The sequence below is a fragment of the Drosophila hydei genome, unplaced genomic scaffold, assembly GCF_003285905.1.
Source record: "Drosophila hydei strain 15085-1641.00,03,60 unplaced genomic scaffold, DhydRS2 tig00000232-arrow-arrow-pilon, whole genome shotgun sequence".
Taxonomy (NCBI): domain Eukaryota; kingdom Metazoa; phylum Arthropoda; class Insecta; order Diptera; family Drosophilidae; genus Drosophila; species Drosophila hydei.
The window spans coordinates 384,913-404,962 of NW_022045690.1; the positions used below are offsets into that span (position 1 = coordinate 384,913).

Consider the following 20,050-nt stretch of genomic DNA (forward strand, 5'->3'; position numbering starts at 1 on the left):
TTTAGACATTTAAAAGCTTAATTTGTAAAAATGTGACTTTAAGCAGCATAGCCAACATTTGCACATCGACTGTTTACAAAGGTCTCAAAAGTCTCTCATGTTGCAAATAATTAATTTTATCTGCTTCCCGTAAGTATTTATTTAAATACTTGCTACTCGAATGCAATCATTCTTCTTTTTCTTTTTGATGCTCATTAGCGTAAAAGTCGCTGACAACAGCTACGCGAAATGTCAGAGAAGCTTTTGAATAAGTATCAATGTCAGCTGTTCTCCCTCAGCAAATGCACAAAGTTTTTTGTTATTTTGCCTTAAGTTGTAGCTCTTTATGTACATACACCCTGTGAGCAGCGTAATGGGCACAGAGGTCAATATTGAGCTTGCAAGACAAATAAGACGAAGCCGCAATATTATGAATGTGAATAGCTTCAAAAATAGGAAAACATGAATATACTTTGTTCGAAGAACTTCTGAAATCATAGATTCCCTAGCATATATTAAAGTGAATAATAGTGAGAAGCTAATTTCCTCGGGCAATATCTCAGTGACAGTGATCAGTTAGATAAAGTGATATTACAGCACCTTAAATTACCTTAAATAAGGCTCAATTTTTTGGTAACTGTTAGATTCGAGTGTTTCATATATCTTTCCAAATATTTCTAAATACTAATCTGATTCTGTTTTTTTTTTTTCAAATTTGATAGTCTTTAAAAATTCGATTCGATTTAATAGCTGCAGGGTATTAGCAAGTCGCTCAATTCAAACTGAATCTATTAGTTAATGCTGCTGCTGCTGTTTAAGAATCCACTATATTCCCTTCTATATGAAGCTATTGTAAGCAAGCCACAGATTTTTGCTCTACTCAGATTCGTTTGGCCTCCAGTTGGCGGCTTTGTTTCTGGCTTCGTCTGTTTAATAAGTCTGACTCCACGCTCGCTCTCTCTCTCTCTCACTCTCGCGCTCGCTCTGTATTGCGCCTTCTCAATTGTCAGTACAATCGTATGCTGTGAAAATTTGGAAAATGTAATGGAAATGCAATTAATTCGATTTCGTGTTAAGTTTGCCTAGTTGAATTCCAATTATTGGTATTGCCTGCCGCTGCGTCAATTGGGCTGAAATGTAAATGTTTGACTACCTAATTCATAAACACACACACACACACACACACTTAGGCTGTTTTAATTTACTTTTTATTAAATTTTTAATAGCCCACAAAAGTTTTGCATACAAATTATGAAATATATTGCACACCCTACAGCCCTGACTTTTGGCTCGACTTCTGCGTATGGGAACAGTATACATATATAGATGCATACAAATGTATACATATAGATATATATATATATAGATATAGATACATCTAAATTTCACATAATTAATTTAGTCTCTGAACCGCAACTGCAATATGGAATGCACAAAACTTTTGCCGTTGCTGTTTAAGCAAGGCGAATACATTTTTCGAATTCGCCAATATATATTTTCGATTTGAATTTTAATTATTTATATAGATTTCATATATTTATTATACAGGTAGATACAGGTAGCAAGCGAGTTACGTTTGCCATCGAAATCTATTTTTTTTTGTTTTTGTTGTGGCCATGTAAAAGTTTTGGCTTAACGCTTCGCCGGCTTTGCTTTGCATGTAAAAGTTTGGCATTTGTTTAATTGGAATTTGCCATAGGTGCAGTGGGCAGGTAGAGCAATTGGCTCAAAGGTTCGGCTCGTTCTTTGTGCTGTGCCAGAAGTCTTCAGGCATTTGAAAATTAACATACTTTTGCTTATCGTTGGCCGAATTGCGAAAAGGCAAAAAGCTTTTAAGTTGCAGTCATTCACATGGCAAGTGGCAAGTGGCATGCGGCATGCAGCATTCGCACAATCTAAAAACTCAATTGTTGGCTACCAGAGCTCAATGCACGTTACGCTTGCATTCAATATTCGAGCGATTCGACTCGATCTAATTTGATTTTCATTTCAGTTGTTAGCAAAAGGAACTGCTTTCAGTGCGGGTTCGCCCTTCTGCATTGAGCATTATTACGAGGTATTTACTGTAGAGCACACATTCTCCAGCTCAGATTGATGGACAAAGCCAAGTGCATGCTAGGCCAAGAAATGAGTGAGTGTGAGCTCAGTTGGGCATCTTCCTAAGCTACTCTTGAATGCTCACATCTTGCCCACTCTCTTTGTATTTGCATAGCAGAACATCAGCTGAACGAAGTGGATAATAAAATATCTATGAAAGCAAAATGCTCAAATCGAGGGTTGTCCATTGCCTGAATGCAGGCGCATTTGTTACATATATATATATATAGTCCAAATAAGAGCAATAGTAAAAGAAATTGCAATAAAACAAAATCTCTTTGAGATATTGCATTGCTTTTAGACTTATTTTAAAGCAATATTTGTGGATTTCCTTTGAATTACTCTGTTCAATAAGTTCATCTCTACTCTAGTGAGTTGGCTTTCTCAAGATGCAAGAGAATAAGCCGATGCCATTATTAGCAAAAGCTGAGCCGTCAATATTAATCATTTCACTCATACTCCTTACTTTTAATCAAAACAAAAAACAGGAGCAATTTGAGGCGTTGAGTTGCTGCATTTAACACTTGCTAAATAGAATATGAATATGTTTGAGAATGCTGTGATAAGGAAATGTTTAAGGCTCTGTTGATTGACTCATTGATGGACTGATTGATGGCCGGATTATGGGCTGTCAATGGCTGTGCCACGCCTGCTGGGACATTCGCAGAACTTTCAAGTGTTGAGTTAAAGTGTAGCATTTCAATTCGCATTAAGCCAAAGCTTTTCACTTTTCGCTTTTCACTTTGCTCATCTTAGGAAACGTCGCCGAGTGGCAACCTCCACAGGGAGCTACACAGCAGAAGCAGAAGCAGCTGCTGCACCCCTCCACCACCCATTATTCACAAGCCATCAACCGCTACTTGCACCCATACCACCCCCACCCCCGCTCATCCTCTTTGTATTATTTTATGGCCGTGGCTGTTTCTTTGCGAATTGCATTTCAGCTTGATTTATTTCATTTCATTTCATTTTATCCCAGTGCAACGAGCCAGGCGGCCGGGAAAATTGATGTTAGCGGAGAAATACGGTTAGCTACATAAGTTGGTTATTACTGGCTGCTTAAGCCAATGCTCATGGCCCCGCCTGCCACTCCCACATCAGCGCTGACGCCTCATCACTTTGGCCCAATGGAATCTCTGTGCGAACTCCGTTTCAAATAATATATTGCACTCCCAAATGCAGGTCCCGTCTCGGCCAGCTGGAGGCCGGTTAGAGTAGCGTGTGCGTTAGATAAACTTATAGACGAAGAAGAGGAAGCAGCAATAGCGGCAGCAGCAGCAGCCGCTAACCGATACGAAGTACACGAAACACAGATCCCGCCGCCGCTGCCGTCACATTCCCAGAATTCAGCTCTCAACATGGATGAACGGCGTCTGCTCGGAAATGGCAGTTTTTCCATTACGCTGCCATGCGTCGCCTAGCACGCCCCCAACTCCCTTTGCCCATTTCCCCTTTAACCTTGTGACAAGTCCCCGGCCCCTCTCATGCGCCAATCTCCAGTCATCCTCAGCTAGCTCAGCTAGCCAGTGTCAGTGGCAGTGCTTCGCACTCTCGCGTATTACTTAATTTATATGAAATATGAAATGCTCGTTTGATACATGAAACAATAACAGCCCAACACACACAGAGAGAGGGAGGTGGCCGTGGCTGGGGTGGGAATAAGGCTTGGGGGCATGTTGTGCACGGGGATTTGAATCAACCATCAAATTAAGGCTAAAATGCATTTGTCAGATGGCGTCCTGACAGCAAAATTGCTAAAATAATAAAACTATCAGACAAACTTGTGTACTCACTTACGTATATATATACATGTGAGTGTGTGTGTGTGCGTGTGTGTGTTGGCATATGTGTGTGCGCGCACACATGTGCGTCGCTATGCTCGTAAGCTGTTTATCTTTGAGACGGCCGCCAAGACACGGAGCAGAACAAGTGGCAGCACCGCAAAATGTCCCCTTGCCACGCCTTACCGCCCCAAGCCGCCCATTGCTGTTGCTTCTTTGGTATCGTGGCGCCGCATCAGCAGCAGCGGCAACAACTTGCTGCAAACAGCCAACACTAAAATATCACTCAAGGCACTGGCTGCTGCTACTGCAAAATATATATGTGTATATGTGTGTGTGTGTGTGTGTGTGTGTGCGTGTGCTGTGCTGGCAAGGCAAATATGCATTGCGGCTGTTACCAAATTGGATGCAGTTATGGCAAGCACAATATGCACCCGACGATGCTGCTGCCAGAGTTGCATTTGATGCTAAATTTAAGCTTAACATTGTCACAGATCACGCTCGCCTTCCTGCCCTTTGCTCCTTGCTCCTTGCTCCTTGCCTTTTTACTTGGCAAGTTCAAAGTTCAAAGCCGTTTTGAAATGAAGTCACATATAAACAGAAATAACCATTTGACATAATGTGAAGCTGGCATTTTCAATGAGCAAAATATCTTTTAAGCTGATTGAAAGCTATCGATTGAGCGCTGGACATCGATAGTTTCTAGTAAGCAGTATCGATAAAGCATTGAAAACTATCTCTGATTTACTTTAGTTGATTAGACTTAGTATAAACAATGTATACAGAGATCATAGGCAAATGCCGGCAATGGCTTTAGCGGCTCATCGATATTCTCCAGTTGTTATCGATCAATTCAATCGATCTATCTATATTTACATAAATATATTTATAATAACTAGCTTGACCACTCAGTGTGACACAACAAACGCGATAGTATTTTCGATAACAGCTGTTGAAGTTATCGATAACATCTAGTGCTAAAATATGCAAAAAGATTTGCCATTTGAAAGGGTTTGCAGCGAGAGTCATATATAATATGCTTTACTAGATACTTATAGTTATCTCACGGCAGATAAACACCTAGTAAGCCCTCTGCTCTGCACCCTCTGGCCACATTCATATACCACTTAAGCCAATTTTGGCCTGCAGAAACTTCAAAAGGGAAATAAACTTCATTGAAATGATAGAACGGAAAAGGAAGCAAATAATATATTAACAATTCTTTGTGGGCATGCCAACTGCGATGCTAAGGTCACAGGCGAATATAGCCAGCTTTCAAGTGGCTTGCGTTTGACAGTTAGCAGTTGCTGCCAAAAAATGTGTGCACGAGTGTGCAGCGAGCGTGCATATACTTTTATCAGCAAGTACATGCTAAAAACTAAGTGGTAAACGAATTTTGGGCAAGAAATTCCACACAAAGTCGAAGAAAAAAATGAAGAAAAAACGTAGCAACAGCATCGGATAAAAGAAGCGAGTGGCATGCCACAAGCGAGCCAGCGGCAAGGAGCGCAGCACATGCAACAAACGACCTCAACTTGGAAACTGTGAAACTGTGGAATATGGAAATACATGTAATAAAATATGTATATGCACCATTTTGTATACGACGAGTCTGTCCAAATATTTAACCCTTTTATCTCTATCTCTCGCTCTCTCACACGCTCTCCCACTCTCTTCCACTCTCTTTACTCGCCTGCCCTGTGGTCCGGCCTGAGTTTTTGGTTTATTTTCTCAGGCTTGTTGCTGCTGCAGCGTTCTGCCCGTCATTTAGTGGCATAACGGCATATTAAAGTGGCCATCGATGGCGTTGCCGCAAAGCAATTTCTTTGTCGGTTGTCCACACACACACACATGCACACGCACACACACACACACACCTAGCCAGTGGAACAGTTCACCAGTTAGCCGGCAGCTCAACCATGGAACATCCTTCGAACTGTTGAATGATTTCATCAAATCCGCTGACGTTGAATTGATTTGATTTGATGTGCGCTTTGTGCAAATTTATTTGATGCAGTTTCATAAATGCGACCGGCCATAAAAAAATAAAAAAAAAATATAAAAAATGTTTTTTTTTTACTTTACTTCACTTTCACCCGAGTCAGCGCTCGAGCCTTTGCCATTTTCATTTCTATTTCTCGATGGCATAATTTTTCACGTTTCACAAAACGATTTTGCCCAGCAACGTTAGGGGCTGGGCGCTTGGGGGCGTGGCTGCGTGGTGCTGGGCGGCTTCTAAAAAGGTGAATCACACGCAGAGCATCAAAGCTCCGCCTGCTGCCCCTGCCCCTGCTCCTGCTGCTGCTCCTCCTTTAGCTCCACCTCCACTCTGCACATTTACACACTTGAACCTCTGCCAAGCACTCGAGGCGATAATCAGATTGCCAAGCTGGCATGCCCCTACCTCCTGCCTGCTACCTACCACCTTCTACCTAACCTATAGAGCACTCATCGCTGCCTTGTGTGGACTCACGTTTGTGTCTATGTGTGCGTGTTGGTGTGCGTGTTAATTGAACTGTTCGACGTGCATAGTCAGCGCTTGTTTTACAATTTGGCTGGATATGTGAGGCTTTAAAAGTTGCTGGCATCAATAACACCCACACACACACACAGGCAGCGAGAAAGAGAGAGAGACTCATCTCTTAAAGCTCATATATCAACCAAAAATTAAGTATACGTAGAGCTCAAGTTCTCGTGCTGACTTCTTTTTTTTGCGCTCGCCCCAAATTAATGCGATTATTTAATCATATATAATCCAGTGCACCGCGCTGCCAATTGATGCGGAAACTTTTCCACAAATTGTTGATTGCCATTTAATTGTGTACATGATTGTGGGCGTACCACTGTGCACAGTGTGTAATTCAATTAGGTAGTCCAAAAGGAAAAGAAGAAAAGTTTAAATTGAAAAACATACAACAACACAACAGGACGGCCATATAACATACGAATTGGCCAAAATTCTAGATTTGGTTTATCTTTTTGCCTCAATTATTAAAATGTTTGATTAAATATCAGAAAAATGTGAAATGTAATTGCTAGGCAAAGGGCATAACACACACAGAAATCAAATAGTTCAAAACTGAGCCCGAATAATTGCCAACTCTTCGAGCATGTGAAATGCCATTGTCCATTGAATTTTGTTAAGGGTTTTAGGCAATTAATTCTCATCATTTGCTTATTGCATATTGCATATTGAATGGGCGAGAGAGCTCCAGTCGAGATATGATATTATTCCAGCTATGCTCAGGCTCAGGCAATCGAATACGTCTAACGAGCAACTACTGTGAAATGCCACAAACAATTTTAAGTGGATTTATTGCCTAAATGTATTCTCCGTTCCATATATACATATTTATATATATATATATATATATATATATATATATATAAATATATATATATATATATATATATATGTATATATGTGTGTGTGTGTGCTCGCGCTGTCCTTGCTGCGTCCTTAAGCACATTGTAGCAGCATTCATTGAATTGTTGGCTTGAATTAAGAAGCCTCTTAGCTCAAATTTCATTAATTCTTGAGCTCAATTAATGGGCATTCCGAAACAGTAGTCACGCATGCACAATGATGTGGACAAGGACTGTTGGCAGTATGACTGGAGTGCAAATCTGGGACAAATGAAGGCTCTTGCCACTACGAGTTCGACGGAGATGCCTATGCCTGGAAGGCTTTCATGACTGTCATACAAACTCATGTTAGTGTGCTCATTTCATTACAGGGTATCTGTTGCCAACCAATATGCAATGCAATTCGCGTTGGGGAATTGTTAATGAAGCACAGATATAAGCTGCACAGTAGAGCTTCAGTTGCTCAGATTGAGACTCTGTGGCCTCTGTGGCCTGCCAAAGCGTCGGCATGTTCGCTGTAGATGGGAGGGTAGGCTGGCTGGGGGCTGCATGTCTAGTGGGACTGGCATATTAGAAAAACAATAATAGGTTGCGTGATAGGAATCTTGTCGCCTTGTCTCGTGCCAGCAGAACATCGATGCGAATGACTTTTGCATGTAACTGGCAGGAATTTAATACAGCCAACGACGCGTCATCGTGTGCGACGCGATAGGGTAGTCGGGCAACTCGACTGGCTTGCGACAAATGTGTGTGAGAACAGACTATGACTTGACTCGCACACACACACACACACATACACAGACACACACAAGCTGATAAACTCAAATTATATTTGTTGGCTTGAATTGGCCACAAGGTATGCGGCAGTTGGCTTTGAAGTTCAGCTATAGCGTTTTTCTGCTCAGCTGAGTGCGCGGCTGGAAAAGCAACCAAATATACAAATCACTGCTGAAGAGCACGAGGGGCGTGACTTGCGATTCGTGTGTTTAATCAGGCGGCATACCAACAGCTGGTAGGCGACGCTATAAATAGCGAATGACACGCCCACACGCCCACATACACACATACACTCACACAATCAGTTAATTAACTTGTTAGCTTGAAGCTGCTGCAGTATATTTCTGTCCATGTCCGGAATGATATTCAATTTGAGCATCAGAGCCAGGCCTGTTCCTGGTTTTCGACAGCAGTCGTCAATATAGCAAAAGTCAAAGTTAAATCTGAGTTTCTCTCTCTCTGCTTTTTGAGCTGGCTCAGCAAGTAATGTCCCCGGGGAGCCACTGGGCGGCTGACGTTGGCAATGCGATGACAATAAAATGCTTTCCCGGCCATGCAGCAGCAACAGCAACACCAACAGCAGCTTGTTGAGTGCCAAGTGCCAGGTCCGGGCATTCAGGCACCCTAGATGATATCGGGCAAGCTGTATTGAAATCGACAGCTAATGAAATGTTGCCCAAGATAGCAAACACGCATCTGCAGCAGACAGCGGACAGCGGGCAGCTGGCTACCCCATGGGAAGAAGCCGACGCCGCCCAAGGCGGGCTTAACTATGGTCAAGACATTTGAACCAGCTGCCCTTGTTGTTGTTGTTGCTGCTGTTCTTCCTTATGCTAAGTGCCATAAATTGTAATTACAAATGGCACAACACGGCTCTGATTCGAACTCAATGTCAAATAGGCCGTCACGTGTCGTATACGTAATATTAATAGTGTGAACTGTTGTTAATCCGTAAACACATTTCGGCCCACTTGGACATCTATCAGTTTGCAAGCCCATCTCAATTTGATAAGCATTGGGAATACATGAATAAATTTCAGCTGCTCTGAGACGAACTTCTTTAGCTGTTTAAAACTCAATATTTTCCTGCTCTGCTCTGAAAACCAAATTCAAACGTATTCCATATAAAAGAGTCAAATTCCTGCTGCAATTCAGGCATCATTTCGTGATTGTATTTTCAGCGTTCAGCTGTAGTAGGCTCTAGATACCCTGTAGTTAAATGTAGTATGCCACGCTCTTTTAAAGATTCAAGATGATAAGTCTCTACCTTAACTAACAGTTGCCTGAGCTGAGTAACTCAAGCGGTAAAGGAAACTTTTTTCAATAATTAATATTCAGTTTGTTCTCCCTTAATCTTAAAATATCAAGTATACGCCATGTCGTTCGACATTAAACAAACCCAAATAAATTAATTTAATTTAAAAATTATACAAATTTTTAGAATATTTTTTAAAAACTATTTTTATATCTAAAAACATACAACAATTTTAAAAATAAATATTAATAAATTTAAAGCGAAAAGCGCCTTTAAGACATGTGCAATATTAACAGGGTATTCCAATTACACACTGCGCCAGGACACACACACACACTCACAGACACACACAGTGCGATAATAAGCACAGAGAGTTTTTGGTAAAACGCAGACTTTGTTTTGGTTACATTTTGCGTATCTGGTCAGCTGGAATAACTAAAAATTTTACAATTTACATACATTAAAATTTTGTGAATTGTTTGCTTTAGTGCACGCATATGTGAGTGTCTGTGCGTGTGTGTGCATGTGTGTGTGTGTGTATCTGTATTGCATTATATGAGAACTCGCCGATATAAGCATTGCTGTTTAACAAAATCTCTGTTATTTTATGTTTAAAATTCTATTCATATGGAGCAGACCGAAACACCACCAAATGCAATTGGGATATACGGGGACGGGGAAGTTTCTTAATTCTGGATTGGGCAGTGTCAAGAGCGAGCAGGATAAGCACAGCGAGCAAGTGGGCGTGATTTGAGAGTGTGAGCAAGGCAAATATTCTAAAGAGGCGGAGGCAGAGGCAGAGGCCGAGGCCGAGGCAAGACAAAGACATGGTAAAAGGGTTTTTGATTTTTTTGGACACTAGGAACGCGCAGAGGGCTGCCTAATAACAATCAAGCATTATTACGTTACTTACGCGTATTATCTTCTGGTCTCGTATAATCTTTCGCACGCAGTTGACAATAAACGTGACGAACATGCCGCCCAGTATTAGGCCAAACACAATTATTATGATGACCACATGCTCCGATTGGCCAGGCGTTTCATTCTGCAAATGTAAGAATCAGAAAAGGCATGATAATAATAATAATAATGTCATATAAAATATGAACGTAACTGCAATAAAAACTTATGAATTCATGTTTCAAATTATACAACAGAGTTGAGATATGCAAATGGACATCATTGTATATTCCTATATATCTACTGTATATATACTGTAGAAGTCTAAGAGTTGGCACAATAGACCTTTTGACTGCTAAAAAGGGCAAGTACATCTGCTTTACTTTAAGAACAACTTTATTAATGACGAGTTCAAGCAAGTGAAGCTTCAAATAGTTTTCTTTTCTATTGATTTTTTAAATATTAAAAGAGCTACCAATTACTTGAAACAAACTTGATCTGTACCCGATACAGATAAAGATATACAGGTAGCATACAGTCTAACATTCAATTTAAATGAGGTGGTTAAGCTCTTTGTTGATGCTTATCAAGATTATATAAATGAACTTGGTAATAAAGCACATTTAGCATTCAATTGATACAACACGAGTCAATTCAGTTCAGCTGAGAGAAAAGCAAACTTTTTGCCATTTGTAAGTCTAAAACCTGTTAAGATTCGACTCTTGCGTTGATTATTTTAGCTCGATAACAAGGTCCTGTCTGCTAGCTATTGCAGCTAAACTTAAAACTTGGTTGACAAGCCCCAAACTGAATACGAATAGAAAATAAATGTATACGTCTTTTAGGGCTTGGCATATTTCATATATTATTTCATATATTTCAAAATCTCTCTTATACCCACTCCTAATAAATGCAAAAAGACCTGTGTGTACCAAAATTATAAAGCTAAATTTCAGTTAGATCACTGGTGACTCCCCTTGAACCCAAATGGATTTAATTATGAAAAAAGCTTACGTACGCTTGGCTCGTGACTGTGCATTGTGTAATCAGTTGCTACCTGCTTCAATTTCAATTTGGGAATGTACGATTCCACTGTCATTTCGGCTATTTCAAAATTGACTTTGGGTGAATTTGATGTGAATTCCATTTGCAATAGATTTGCAGATCTACATATTAGTCCTTTTACTGCATGTTACAAACAGTGGCATACAATGTGCATACCCCTTCTTCTGCATTTATAATTGGCAGAGACATATGATAACAAAATGAATGGGCTTTGAATGACGTTACAGCAGCCTGGCTTTTGGCTGTTGCGAAACAAACCACCAAAAACTACTCAATTAAAAAGCTTTTATAAGCCGCACACTAACATGGACACACCTTCACAGCCACACACGCCCCCACACACGCACACAATGGCTCGAATATGATGGTTGGCCAAGTTGGTTTGTTTACTTTAACGAAATCAAATTCGTTGAACACAATTAGGGAAATTTGAGTTCTAATTTAAATCAGAGCCAATTAAATATATATATGTATATATGTATAAATATATATATATATATTTATATATATATATATCTGTGTGTGTGTCTGTATATTATGATTGTGTATGCGCTTGATTGAGCTGCACGTTTGAACCGTTGGCCCAATTATGAAATAAGTGGGCAACAGAGAGAAATAGAAAGAGAAAGAAGAAAGAAAAATGTTTGATTTATTTGGGAATTTAGCGGCAATCGCAACTCAAATTAGTGGCAACAAATCGCTTGATTTTATATACTTTAACAATTGAAATTCAAAATTGTAATGTGATTATCGTTATCGCAGCATAATGGACGTAATTATTAAATTGGATTATTGGCAAACAAATAACTGAACAGCTGAACCACTGAACAGCTGAATGTCCACTCGAAGCTGCTTACAAATGTTTGCAGCGCCATTAATTATGGCTCAAAGAGTCTTGCTGGAGCTGTAAATCGTAAATTAAAGTACAAGCACATTTTAATGCTTGTTCAATTAGTTAAGTTTTACGATCGAAACAAGATTTACAACGTTCACATACAAGAGCAGCCCCCGAGGAATGCAAACTATTTGCTCGCTTTCAACTTTAATGAGCCACAAAGGAGACATTGCTTTAGAGCCAAGCAATTCGCTGGGCAATTGCTGACGCTGGGCGACCTTATCAAATCTAATCATCTAACACAATTGCTGAGCCAACAAAAAAAAACAAAAAACAAAAACAAAGTAAGTGAAGATTGAGCAAGCAGCTAAAACAATAATAACAATTCAGCCCAGTCCACAGGCGAGAGCCAACGCGTTGACAATGCAGAGAAAGCCAAACGCCTCGAATATAAACCTCAGACTTTGCAAACAAAACTTATTTGGCCAACTTTGTCTGTGTGTATGTGTGTGTAGCTCAAATGATAGTGAAGAGTGTATGTGTGTGTGTGTGTGGCACACTCGTTTGCCTATAATTAGATGCATGCACAAACTTTGTTCAACTTAATGATGATAGAAAGGAGACGCGCAGCCTCGCAACGTATTTCCAATGGATAAAAGAGAAGAGAAAGGAGCAAAATGAAAAGAAGATAATCTGAGGCTAGTTGATTTTCACACTTACATTGCACTTCTCCTCGTCGAAACGAAACTTGCAATTGTCCCGATCATTACACTTCAAGTCGCTGGATATGCATGTCGCGTCCTCGCAATCGTACTCGTCCTCGGTGCACGCTGTCGAAGATAAGAATTCACAATTAAAACTTGCTTAACTATTGCCAGAGTAAATCACACTTTTTCTACATATATCAGATGAGTTTCATAGACATTTACTATGTGAAAAGGAGGTATACAAAGGTATCCATATAGTATCAAGTTGTAAAGCATATTAAATTGTTCCAGATCTTGCTGTGAGTCTGTCTGTCCGAGTGTAAGTATTTCGTCTCGTTGTTGTTGTAAATGGCTAAGGAAACTAAGTCTTCTACAGCTCAGATATATATATAGAAACTGCTATATATAGCCATTTATTGCTTAGACATGAACATGACACTGCCGCCCACCTTCTGAGCATTGAGGAATTTAAGACAATCATCAAAACGTCAAAAGGAAAATACTTGTCAACTACACGCCATGGGGCACCACAGCTATACAAACAAATAATCTTTATGAAAAGGAATTGAAGGAAAGGAATTTAATAAGAATAAAATGAGTCGTTCTTCAGAGCAACTTTCAGAGTGATCAGGGATCAATATATCTGACATGATGACATATATATAAAAAACGCTGTTTGCCTGCCATCAAGTCTCTAAGCTCTAGCTTCCATAGAGTATAAAGCAAGTGAACAGGCAGACAAATACAGTTTAATAAACTAAGCAAGAGTCTCACAGTCAGTCAGCGAGCCAGTCGTACTCTCACTCACACAAGAAAAACAAATAGACCTAATCTTAAACATAAATCGTCCTGCAGCAACAATAATTGCAGTGCCACGACAATCGCTGAAACTCTCAAACTTCGACTCGAACGACGCTCAAGCTCTTGTTCTGGCTTCTTATGGCATTGGCTTGGCTTAGTTGTCACCTAACATTTAGGTAGCCTTGACGAGAGGCAGAGCGGACAGTCGTTAGCTGTTAACTGGCAGCGAAGAGGGCTTTGCCAAAGTTAACAATGCCTGGCACAAAGGACACTCCTTGAATGACAAAGAAGTGCTTAGCCTTTGGCAACAGGCGGCAATCACGCAAAACTGGGCGACAAACAAACAGTCCATAGACAACAACGAGCCACATAAGTAGTTAGCCAGACACATGGCATAGACAAAGCCGGCCAGACAGACAGTCGGACAGAAAAGTCGGAAAACCTCCGACTGCCAAAAAGCCAACACAAAAGCCGTCGACGTTTGCGGTGCTTGCGGATAGCGTAAGCTTAGCACAGGATTGCCCAGGCTTTTACCCAGACTCACGTCGTGCCGCTTGCTTTGAGACGCTCCCAAATTTGAAGCATTTGCGCCATCAGCCGCATCGGCAGCTCTAGTTAGATTAGATAGAAAAGGATGCACTTACTGCCCGATCCACGATCCCGGAATGCTGTATACAGAATGGCGAACGTTGAATTAATCGCACTTTGCTCCGCGTAAAATCGCATGTGCAGAATGTTTGACTCCGCCGTAATGCTCTCGCCCGCTGATCCGCAAAAGTTTTTCACTCTGCAAAGAAAATGGAATGGAAAGAGCAAAGGAGGGTTTATATTTACACAACATTGGACAACTTATGAATTATGAATGTCTGCCAAGCAGGCACGTGTCTTGCTGTATCTGCAAAGTATATATATATATTAGTAATAGTATTCAGTACGTATGTATGTAGTGCATATTTCGTTAGTATAGCTTATGCTCCTCTCTTCGATAAGAGGCACCCTTCAATGCGCCTTCCGAATTGATTAACAATTGGAGCGTAACACTTAACCAAATCGGATCAAAAAGTCTTTTTAGTACAAATTGTGCGCATAAAGTGTGTCTAGACCACTCATCAGCATGACGTGTCCATGTACTTAAGTTGTTTCAATGCATTTGATATGAATGAGAACGAGCGTGATGTGTGGCCCTAACCAATACGTCTGCTAAATTGTTACGAAAAATGAATTTAAATAGAAATTGTGGCAACGACCAGAGCCAAAAACAATATCAAAGGCCAAAACCAAAACCAAATGGCTAGGGCAATGGCAACCAGCTGAAAAAGCCGGCAGCTGTACACACTTACCGGCAACATGGAGATTCTGTTATTAACTTGAACTGCTGTAAGCTTGCGTGAATTTTTTATCTAAATAGGTAAAGTTAAGCTAAGAATTATAAATAACTTTTTACTCAAGCTTACAGTCTCTGGAGAGAGAGAGAGAGAGAGAGAGAGACAGGAAGAGAAGCTGTTATTAATCTATGCACAAGCGAGTTATCTTCGCCTTGTGTTAGGGTACAACTAGCACCAAATCAATGGCCATAGCCGACGAGACAGGCAGCTTCATCTAGACGGCCAGTCAATCACATTGAGTGGTGCTGCCATTGCCGTTGGTTTTGACGCCCATCAGTGAGCGCACAAAAGCCTGAGCCCGAGAGTTGACTCTAAAATCGAATGGCATTGCAAGTGTTGAAGTTGAACGGGGCGCAAGGGCGCAAGGGAGCGGGAGCAGGCGAGCAAGCAACAAGTGGAAATTTGTTGGCGTGTTGAAAAGGGGCTGAGAGATGTGCCTGAATGGCACATGGCACATGGCACATGCCACATGGTAAATGGCAAATGGTAAATGGTGAATCGCAATGGCTGGGTCGATGGGTTGTCGTCGGCATTCGGTCGGTGGCACAAAACAATTCCAGTTGGGCGAGTCAAAGGCAGCGGCGCCGTCGCCGCAGCCGCAGCCGCAGCCGCAGCGCTTCCGCTGTCATACAATTTACTTGGGCCGGTAATAAATTGAAATTTTGCTTTACATGCTTTGATCTTTACAGCGTTGGAAAACGCTTTTTGGCTCACTTCACATTGTGGCGCATTCGTGAAGCGGAAATTGGTTTGTGGCACTGGGATTGCGTATCCCAGCCCATCTAACTAAGCCAACAGCGCCAATTCGCTGGGATGTCTATTAACTCTTACCTTAATGGCATCACTGTTTGCTCGGGGAATATATCCAAGAAGTTCGTTTCGCAGTCATTCGGCTTGCTTAGATGAAAGTCCAAAAATTTCAAAAATATCTAATAGAAGGAGATACAGATAGAAAGAGAGACAGAGAGAGGGACAGGGTAAGCACACAAATGACAAATTGATATATTTGATTGAAATGGAAACGCACTCACCTTCCAGTTATCCTTCACCTGTATACGCCAAATGCAGTCGAGAGCAATCTTATCGCGTATCACCTGCTCCCTTATTTCAGCTGGAACATCTGTTGAGTTAATGAAGCCCTCGTAGCCATCCTTCTCGATGGTGCAATTGAGATCTGTGCTGGGCGCCTCACGATTTCTATCCAAATACTCAAAGACAGCACTGAAGCCCGTATATTCGATTGTGTCATCCGAGTGGAAGTGCAGCCACAGATATCGCTCCTTCGACGTTATCTCTGGCGGGAAATCGGTGCCGCAGTATTTTCCAATTAGCGTCGAGAAGCCATACTGTCCATCGCGTATCTGCAAAGGGAAACCAGAGTCCACGGCATGATTGACTGGCTGAACAGGAAGAGCAACTTGAAATTTGCTACCTTCAGCGCTGCGCTCGTTAGCAATTTAATTTAATAAAAGTTGGCAGCTCGAACGGCAGCCGGAGCTTGATATTAAATTCTTGTTACGTTAAGTTCGAATTGTGCGCGCAGGTGACAACTGACAACTGTTTCCCAATAAGGCCCATTTAAATGTCAAAGCGAACAGACTTGTCTTTCGACTTAACGAGCCATAAGAAACGAGCAATTGGACCTAATTTTAACTGAATGATTAATCAGGTCAAATTATATTACAATTACCAAGCTTAAGCATAGGCTATGGATAGGCGTTCTTTAAGGCAATTTGCTTGAGATGACAAATATCTGGAAGCTTTCTTTGTGCACTTGGACAGCTAAGAGACAAGCTCCTGTGCCGAAAGTAAGATAAATTTGAAGCTCTTATAGCTTCAGCTGATTCAGCTCATATCCAGAGTCATCTAGTCTGTTGCTTGATTACCTGAGTGGGCTGGCTGTTTGACTAAAAATCAATTTAAACTGTTGAAATCAGAATGAAAATGCTTCGTCATGCGGCTAGATGTGTGACAAAGTTCCCACGCCTTAATTAGCTCAGCTCATGTAAGCCGCATGATTAGGCAAAAATTGGCTCTTGAGTGGTTCAATTTGTTCATAAATCTGAAATGTGTGAGGCGTAGCGCAAATCATATTTCAATTACCGTTTTTTCTCACTGACTGAGCTAGCTGAGAGGAACTAATTAAAATTATATTCCAATTAACAGCAGCTGGCACAGTTTGCATGCAGATCTGTGCGCTTGAAGTTTGACAGTGGCTTTTGAGATAAAGTTTTTGTTGTTGCGAAATTCCCCGTTTGCAACATGATGAGAGCACACATACGACACGTGAGCCGCTGCCGTAATGTTAACTTTCAATTAGGACAACGGAGTGAGCGCATGTAAATACGCAAGGCCAAAGGATTTGTCTGCCAAACACACACTCGCAGCTGCAGAGTCAACAATTTGCCAAGTTTTTTTTTTTTTTTTTGCTCAGCAAAGGGAGCAAGCTTCTTATGTCAGCAACAACATTGCATTTGTTATGCAAATGCACCATTTTTGTTATCCTTGCACTTGCTTACCTCGAGAAAATCAAATTTGCACTCTTCCTTGGCCTCAATATTGAACGAGTTGCGAAAGTCCAGCCGAATAATTTGTCCCTTCGGCGCTGTAATTAGATTAATCAGTTTACGAGTTTAGCTATATATATCTATATATGTGTGTTTGTGTGTGTGTGTGTACATTTGGCTAAAATATCGATCCAATATCAATCAGATTAAGGCTTATGTTACCACGTTGGCTCAACAGCCTCACAGTCTATAAATATTTACAATAAAACATAGCTCACGGCTGAGTTTTAACACTGCATAACAAAAGCTCTACGGCTATGCAGATTTAAATGGCACTCGCAGCTTGAAGAGAAGCTGAGAAATATTCACAAACAAATGTTTACTGAGCTCTTAATTGTATTCAGCTTTTGTCTTGATGCTAACTTGAACTACTGAGAGCAATGGACAAGTATTCAGAGTTTGTTAGTAATTTCTTTACTTTATAGCAATCATTGACAGACTGTCATCCATTGACTTCATTCCATGCAGCAATATCTTTACAATCAATAGCAAGCATATTTTATTTAAATTTCTCTTTAATTTAGCAAAAATTTCAACTCAATTTCTTAATAAATTTTCCATATTTAAATACTTCTCACTTCATTCATCAACTTGTCAGAACAAATTCCAAATGTAAATGGAAATTTGCATTGCTTAAATACTTTTGATCCAAATACATTTGAATTAATTTGCCTAAATTGTTGTCCTTTGGGCCAATTGAGCGCACAGCAACAAAAATTGTCTTTTGTGAAACATTAAAGAAACTGTGCATCATGTAAATAGTATTCATGTCACTGGTCCTTGTCAAAAAACTAGCTCGGAAAGCAGGTTAAAATATTTTGATCTAAGAGGTCTTCAAGTAGAAGCGGACAATATGTGTCTGCTGCAGATGAGCTAAAGGGCTGATAACGACTCTGAGCACGCTTCAATGGACAGTTATATAAGACTTGAAAAGGCGCACAGAAACACGCACACACACACACGCGCAGACTGACATAATAGCCTATAAAAGAGAGCTGCAGCGGCGAGCTAGCCTAGTCTAGGCTGTTCTTTGGCCCAGCCAAACACACACACACACACACACAACATAATGGAACTGTAATGAAAGTGTAAATCACAGAGGTTTGGCCAAACAAATGCGATGTTTGTGTGCTCACATTGAATGCGAATGGGGATTTGCTTACTGATTGGCCTTGATACAGGCACACAGGCTGAGAGAAACCGAAATGAAAGGAAGCGGCTAGCTCAGACTCCGCACCTCTTGCGACCCCCTCATGTGAGCTGGCATAGTAATTTGGGGCTTTTGAATAGCATCTGCTCAAACAAATTGCAGACCCAATGAAAAACTAACCACAAAGTTGCCGTTAGCCAATTGATAGACAAAGGCGAACACATTCTAATTTTGTTTGCCTCTAAAATTATTATTTGTGCGTAACTATGTGTATGCAGCTATGTACGAAGACGTGTATGTTGAGGCTAAGCCTCGACCGACAATGCACCTGAGGTAATTCTTTGCCTCGGCTTGCCAATTGAACATGTCTAAGGTGGGCTTAGCACGATAACTAAAACTCTGTGCCGAGCTCTCTCTCTCTCTCTCCATCTCTATAGATACACATGTGCTGTGCTTCTGCCTCCTTAATACCTTGACAAATGCGATTTTGATTAACTTTGGTGTCTATACAACTATAACTTAAAATGCATTAAAAGCGGGAATGGCTGGTCAAAGGATATAACTGGCTATACCTTCTTTAAAGCTCTAAGCCAGCTTGAACAGGTTAGCCTTTGGCAACTTGAATTGATTATTATCGAGTATATAAAGGGGCAAAGGGGTTATCGATAGACAGTCGTATACAAGCCTTGATTGCTTCAGCTGCTGATATTACTCAATAATACTTTATATATATATGGCTGAGACTTGTATACATCTATATTTCACATGATTTAATCTCTTTTTATGGCACTGTTAATTGAATTTTGAGCCAAGTGAATGACAAACTTTCATATGCATTAATATCAATTTATATTGAATTTTCCGTTTATTGGTTTATTCCTACTTCAAATGAAAATTTCATTGCTTAATTTAAATAGTATTTAGTAGGAATTATTGATGCTACTATATTTGCAGCTGGGACTTATTAGGATAACTAAATTAACAGCAATTGACTTACACAACTGAGAAGTTGTCAGGGACCAGCATCCCACACACACACACGAGACCAGAGGGAATGACAGTGAAATATATATAGATATATATATATATATGTATTTACATATATTTATTGCGCACGTTCGCTACTAATGCAGCCGCTTAACAGTTTGAGAGCCTAGCATTAGGCAACAGCCAGAAGGCAACATGTCCTACTCCCAATCGGGCCGAGCTACACAGACACGCAGCCAGCGTCTGTGGCCCGACCGCACTCATATTGTTATGCAAATAAGCCTGCCAGTCCCTATGGCAGTCGGTCTATCTTTCCATCTATCTATCTTTCTAGCCTGTCTGTCTTAGCTAACGCACACACACACACACACACATACGCTCATGTATATGGACACACA

The 20,050-nt window shown here is 40.7% G+C and overlaps 1 protein-coding gene across 2 annotated transcripts in view; it reads right to left on the reverse strand.

Annotated features, from left to right (window-relative positions):
• The window catches only part of LOC111597490 (neuropilin and tolloid-like protein 2), a 68,224-nt gene that overhangs the window by 10,540 nt on the left and 37,634 nt on the right, over positions 1 to 20,050 (reverse strand). For both annotated transcript variants that reach the window (XM_023312249.2, XM_023312266.2), the window contains exons 4-9: positions 17,468 to 17,553; positions 15,980 to 16,309; positions 15,780 to 15,877; positions 14,208 to 14,350; positions 12,776 to 12,885; positions 10,169 to 10,300 (exon numbers count right to left, since the gene is read on the reverse strand). In XM_023312249.2, the coding sequence (XP_023168017.1) occupies positions 10,169 to 10,300; positions 12,776 to 12,885; positions 14,208 to 14,350; positions 15,780 to 15,877; positions 15,980 to 16,309; positions 17,468 to 17,553 (899 nt within the window). The remainder of the gene's footprint in view (positions 1 to 10,168; positions 10,301 to 12,775; positions 12,886 to 14,207; positions 14,351 to 15,779; positions 15,878 to 15,979; positions 16,310 to 17,467; positions 17,554 to 20,050) is intronic.